At 34.5% G+C, this 5894-nt stretch overlaps 1 protein-coding gene across 1 annotated transcript; it reads left to right on the top strand.

Annotated features, from left to right (window-relative positions):
- The first annotated feature begins 1639 nt into the window (after positions 1-1639).
- Positions 1640-4835, top strand: LOC143600432 (protein CIA1-like). The gene is made up of 10 exons (XM_077078126.1): positions 1640-1828; positions 2663-2809; positions 2896-3114; positions 3197-3261; positions 3358-3423; positions 4064-4135; positions 4250-4312; positions 4390-4459; positions 4556-4639; positions 4732-4835. The coding sequence occupies exons 1-10, from the start codon at positions 1640-1642 to the stop codon at positions 4801-4803; spliced, it is 1047 nt and encodes a 348-aa protein (XP_076934241.1). The 3' UTR covers positions 4804-4835.
- The last annotated feature ends 1059 nt before the right edge of the window (positions 4836-5894 follow it).

A 5894-nucleotide genomic window follows, 5' to 3' on the forward strand; every position in this document is an offset into this window, starting at 1 on the left:
AACATGAGTTGTTTAAACTTGTATTTTGTTGTTTCTTTTGCATGTTACAAGTCTACAGTTACAAAAAGAAACATAAAAACTAAAGTAACTATTATGTGTTAACTATAAAACTAGGATTAAATCTCTTATAGTTAAAATTTTGACATACGGTAGCCAGTTAGTTCAAGTTATGACATAGAAACGTATACTCGGATTATATCCTTACTCGAATCTAGCATGAATTAAGTTTGTCACATGAGTTTAAACTGATACGAGCTTATTTGGATTGATCCAAAAACAGCACATTTGCCTAAACATCAAATAACCAAAATTTTTATGTTTTAAACTTTAATGTTTATTCTCAAAATACATATTTGGTACATCAACTTTTATCTCGACAAAAGAAGCATTACTTACATACTATTCAGACATCACCATTGTGCTATAAAAGTTGTACGATATAAATGGTCATATGGGCCACATTACATACAAAAAGCGATCATATGGTTGTATGAGGTAAATCATAAGGCTCATTTGATATGTTTGACTAAGATCATGTGTTATTCTGATGATTCTTCATTCTCCATGCTTCACCGCCGCCACTTCACTGTCTACTCCATTACTCAACTTATGTTATACCCCGCTATTCTTCATTCTTTAGTTAGCTTTTAATACCTCACCCAATCATTCACTTTTGAGAATCATATACTTAGCCGAGATCATTCTCACCATGAAAATAATCATAATGAATTGATGTTCGATGTTACATCATTTCACGCAAAGCTTTAATACAGGCATACCGAATAGTCTAACAAATAAATAACTTATGTAATCACCGAGAATACAACATGCATAGCATTTGAATCCATGACCTTGTGTTCATTGGCGGACCTAGGATTATTTGTCAATGGGGTCCCAATTTTTTCGGTTTACAAAATTTTCGGGTCGGTTGGTATTCGGGTCGGGTCGAGATGATGAACATAATAAAACACGGAAATATGGTGTCATTGGAAATGAGCAAGTAGAAAGAATTTAGACTGGAAACTAGATAGAACATAGACTTTTAATTCATTTATATTCATACCCGAAAAACATAAACGTAAGCTATATATATGGTCTTACATACATGACCAAACATGAAAAACTAACTCTAACACAAATAAATGATTAATTATAATATGCATGCACAAGATAAATAATAAAAAGAATATGCAAACCCCATGTCGGCGTGTTGTCATTATATATGTTGCATGGTGATAATGGTTATATGTGATAAACTAACAAAAAACAAAAAATACCCTAACTAGTATATAAAAAGACAACAAAAACAGAGTATGGTGGGGGTTGAACCTGCAACCTCTCAAAGGAAAAACAAGGGACTTTCTACTAGACCAGTTTAACCTTAATAGTATGGGTTCCAAGTGTTAATTTTTATGAGGTCCTTACAAAATTTAATACACCGCCTCTTGGTAACTTTTAAAAAACATTGGTGTCCCGGGACCCCGATGGGTTCTATGTTGGTCCGCCCCTGCTTGTGTTTATCTGTAAAGAATAATAATAATAATATCAAATCAAATCAAAGTTCCCTGCACAATCACGAGAGAGTTTGACTAGACAAAACCCCCACGAGCCAACCACACTACCGATCAACGGCAACACCATGACGTTAGTCGAAGAAGAAAAATTACAACTTACAGAACTCCAAACACTAAAAGGCCACACCGATAGGGTTTGGGGTCTCGCTTGGAACCCGGCCACCGGTGTTCCGCCCATGCTCGCTTCCTGCGGCGGCGATAAGACTGTTCGAATCTGGAAACAGCGGAGCCCTAATTCTACCTTTGATTGCTCGGTTAGTTCAACTTGATGCTGATTACTTACTTTATACCTACTATACCTGTGCTTGTAACCCTAGTTGGAAATAATTTATTGTGTTTACACATGTTATGTTTCAGTATATCTTTTTGAACAAGTTAGACTGCTGTTTATATATTCACTTACCAGGGCTCAATCTCGGCTCTTTTCGAGCTCTTTTTCTAAAGCTTGAGCTCCATTTATCTATTATTTGTTAATTAATTAATTAATTTACGTTTTTAAATCTCTTTGAGAAAACCTTAAATGAGCCTAAGCTTGGCTTAAGCTCTTATAGCACCTTAAGCGAGCCGCAGCTCAGCTCGAAATTGGTTGTTCAGTGTCAAATTAATACATGGGAGTCCAAAAGAGGTAAAACATAAAAATACACAAGGCTCGTTATGGCTCCACAAGCCTGAACGAGCTTCAGCTCAACGCTTAGGCTTGGCCCGAGCTCAAAAAAGCCCTGCTCATTTCAAGCTTTTTATCAACCCGAATTCGAGTAGCTCGTGATCCACTCGGCTTGTTTGCACCCTTAAAATCACCTGATGTTTATATATTGCTTGATATACTGATTTCAGGATTATGACTCTATATATTTTCAAAAAATAGCTGCTGTTCACTGTTTTTATACCAATTTTCTGTTTGTGATTTTATATCTGATTACATAACAAGTTACAAGTGAACGTATACAGTTATATTTATATTGTGTGCTTTATACCTGTTGTTACTGTGTTTGAGTTACCTGTTTTCTGTTTTGGAACTTTGAACTTTGAAGCTCAATCTCAGTGTTTTGATACAGTTTTTAATTTTGTAAATCTTTGACATTGTTCAGGAAGTATTAGAAGAAATTCACACTCGGACAGTTAGATCATGCTCCTGGTCACCATCTGGTGACAAATTAGCGACTGCTAGTTTTGATGCCACCACTGCTATATTGGAACAAAACGGGAATCAATTTGAATGTGTATCCACCTTAGAGGTATTTCTTCATTCATGGTCTTCTTTTTGCAATTCGGTATATTATTAATCCATTGCAGCCATTTGAATTAAGTGCCACATGTACAGGGTCACGAAAATGAAGTTAAAAGTATATCATGGAACGCATCCGGTTCACTGCTTGCAACTTGCAGCAGAGATAAATGTGTTTGGATATGGGAAGTTTTGCCTGGAAACGAGTTTGACTGTGTTTCCGTGTTGCAAGGACATGTTCAAGATGTTAAAATGGTCCAATGGCATCCAACGGTTGATATTTTATTCTCTTGTAGCTATGATAACACTATAAAGGTAAATAATGCACACTCTTTATTAATGTGAGTTTCATAAGTTTGGTCTTGTTATTACATTAAAGTTTAATTACATTTTGCAGGTTTGGGCAGAGGATGGTGATAGTGATGATTGGCGTTGTATTCAAACATTAAATGAATCTAATAGGTACGTCAAATAAATTCTGGTTATTTTTTGTTTCTTACAAGTAGATTAACTGCTGTTACTATAAACTCATAAATAACTGTGATGACTAATTACCAGTGGACACTCATCTACGGTGTGGGCTATATCTTTTAATGCTACCGGAGACAAAATGGTTACTTGCAGGTATGGTGGCTATTATTATAGGCAGAAACAGGGGATTGCACGAAACCAAAATAACCAAGCCATAATCAGAATAACTGACGAAACCAAAACGGAATAACCGAACTCAGTAAAAAACTGACAGTTTGGTTAAAAAAAACCGATTTTTTGGTTTGGTTTTGCTGCAACCATAAACTGAACTGAACCTAAAAAACCAATTCGAAATAATTTATAAGAAACTAATAAATGTTGCGGCCCAATAATTTTGGGTCAAAATGTGTAACAAAAATATTAGGCGCAAGATCAGTAGTTTGGGCCATTTTTTTGGCCAAAATTTTCAAGCCTAGATGATAAAGCCAAAAAACAAAATTAACCCAAATCCATTGTAGAAAACCAAAAGCGAATGGTTTTAAAAAACTCAAAAACCAAATTTTCGGTTTTTTGGTTTGGTTCGAGACCAAAATCGACCCATGCACACCACTAGGTGGAAATATGAGGAAGTCCGGGGGTTGGGTAATGGGTCAAAACATGTAACTTTTAGTACGGGTCAAAGCAGGACAGGTTGACCCTAAAGACTTTATTGTAAAAAATTTGTCAACTAGTTACTAGTTAGTGTCTCAAAAATGGTTATGGAAGTTATGTTTTATCAACAATAAATTTGCAGCGATGATGTCACTGTTAAGGTGTGGGGTGTTGACATTGCAAGATTACAATCGGGTGATACTACTGCATCTTGGTGAGTAAGATGAAAATCCCATTTTATATAGTTATGTTATTAGTTAATGATCAATATAATGTTTATTTAAATATGGAAGTTATCTGTCTGTTTACTTTTGTTTGTTTTGGACAGGAGTCACCTTTGCACTTTATCAGGTTATCATGACCGAACAATTTTTTCAGTCCATTGGTCAAGGTTATATAATATTCAGTTTTTCTTTATATTTAGAAATCAATATTGATTTTTATTCGTCTAATATTTGAATATTGCAGGGAAGGTATAATAGCTACTGGAGCAGCCGATGATGCTATATGCTTATTTAGTGAGTCTGAAGATCATTCGGTAGGGACAAACATTAACTTTTTTTTTTCAGTCAACTTATTTGTTCAACTCGGTTTTTATAGCGTTTATAACACGAGAGTATTCTTCGTTATGCAGGTTGATGGACCGAAATATAATCTACTTCATAAGAAAGAAAAGGCTCATGAAATGGATATAAACTGTGTGAGATGGAGCCCTACGGTAATCTTTTAATATTTTAGACTTAAAATAGATGTTGACTTTTTGATGACTTCGTGGTTTTACACCTAAAAACATATTTGACTTATTTACAGGAAAATAGGCTTCTTGCTTCTGCAAGTGATGATGGTACAATCAAGATATGGAAGTTGGATTCAATGCCCTAATTTTGTAAGGATATTTGCATTTTCTTTTCTTTCTATTTGTTAGATTGCTTATTTGGATGAAAATTTTAGAACATTGTACTTTGTAAAAGTTATTCCTTTTTTTTTTGCCCAAAAAGGTTATGCTATTGTGAAAAAGTAATTATGGTGGTTTGTATGATCCATAAACCAGACGATGCATGATCATACCCGAGGCTCGTGCATTCTTGTTACAGTCTTGATAATATCAATAGTGTGAGATTTGATACCAAAATCATATATTGCCTGGAGGTTCCTTTGTAAATCTCCACATGCAGTTGGTTTTGTACTTTGTACTCATTTCTGTTATATTATGCATGTACCACATGTTTAGTTTCATTTTGACAATTTGACTTGAACTCAATAGAAAGGAATAAAGTGAGTTACCAAAAATCATGTGGAAAGAGTCGCACCTGTTTTGTTAAGTTGTAGATGCATATGGTGAAAAAGGCACACAATGAAATCATGATGATTCTTAAAAGAAAAGAAAACAACTCTAGTATTTTGGTGGCCCATCTTTGGGTGTATACAAGCCGAGCCCGGGCTCGTTTAGGCTAGAGCTCGGCTTGTTTTTGTTTAAGAGGACTTGAGCTTAGAGCTCGGCTCATATAGAGTTGTATATTTGTAAAGCCCGAGCTCGGTTCATGAGTAGTTTGTCAAACTTGACTCTGGCTCCACTTGTTTAGTATTTAATAATTTTTTTATAATTGTTTACACAAATGTTTATAATTATAAGTTTTATATATAATATAATATATATTTATTTAATTATTATATCATATGTTTATACAGGATAGTAGTTATTATATAAAATGTTTATGCATGTACATAGTTATTATATAAATATATCAAATAAAAATTATATAAATAAAAAAAGCTTGTTTAGGCTTGCAAACCGGCTCGAGCTCCATCTCTGTAGCCCGTGCATGGGCTCGCTTATTTAATGAGCTTTAATAAAAGCTTGAGTTCGTTAAAGCTAAACTCGATTCGATTTTTTAGCGAGACGATCTCAAGTGGCTCACTAGCGGCTCAGCTCTTCTATACTCCTAATTGCATTTTTCGTTTATACCAACTAT

The sequence above is a fragment of the Bidens hawaiensis genome, unplaced genomic scaffold (assembly GCF_021521415.1).
Source record: "Bidens hawaiensis isolate Kalapana, Puna unplaced genomic scaffold, B.hawaiensis_p1.1 tig00054086_1, whole genome shotgun sequence".
NCBI classification, from domain to species: domain Eukaryota; kingdom Viridiplantae; phylum Streptophyta; class Magnoliopsida; order Asterales; family Asteraceae; genus Bidens; species Bidens hawaiensis.

Excerpts from the sequence above, each read along its gene's own strand:
- LOC143600432 (XM_077078126.1), top strand. The coding sequence starts at position 1,640 with ATGACGTTAGTCGAAGAAGAAAAATTACAACTTACAGAACTCCAAACA. Across the intron at positions 2,810-2,895 it reads AATGTGTATCCACCTTAGAG|GGTCACGAAAATGAAGTTAA; the intron begins GTATTTCTTCAT and ends CCACATGTACAG. Across the intron at positions 4,640-4,731 it reads GTGTGAGATGGAGCCCTACG|GAAAATAGGCTTCTTGCTTC; the intron begins GTAATCTTTTAA and ends ACTTATTTACAG.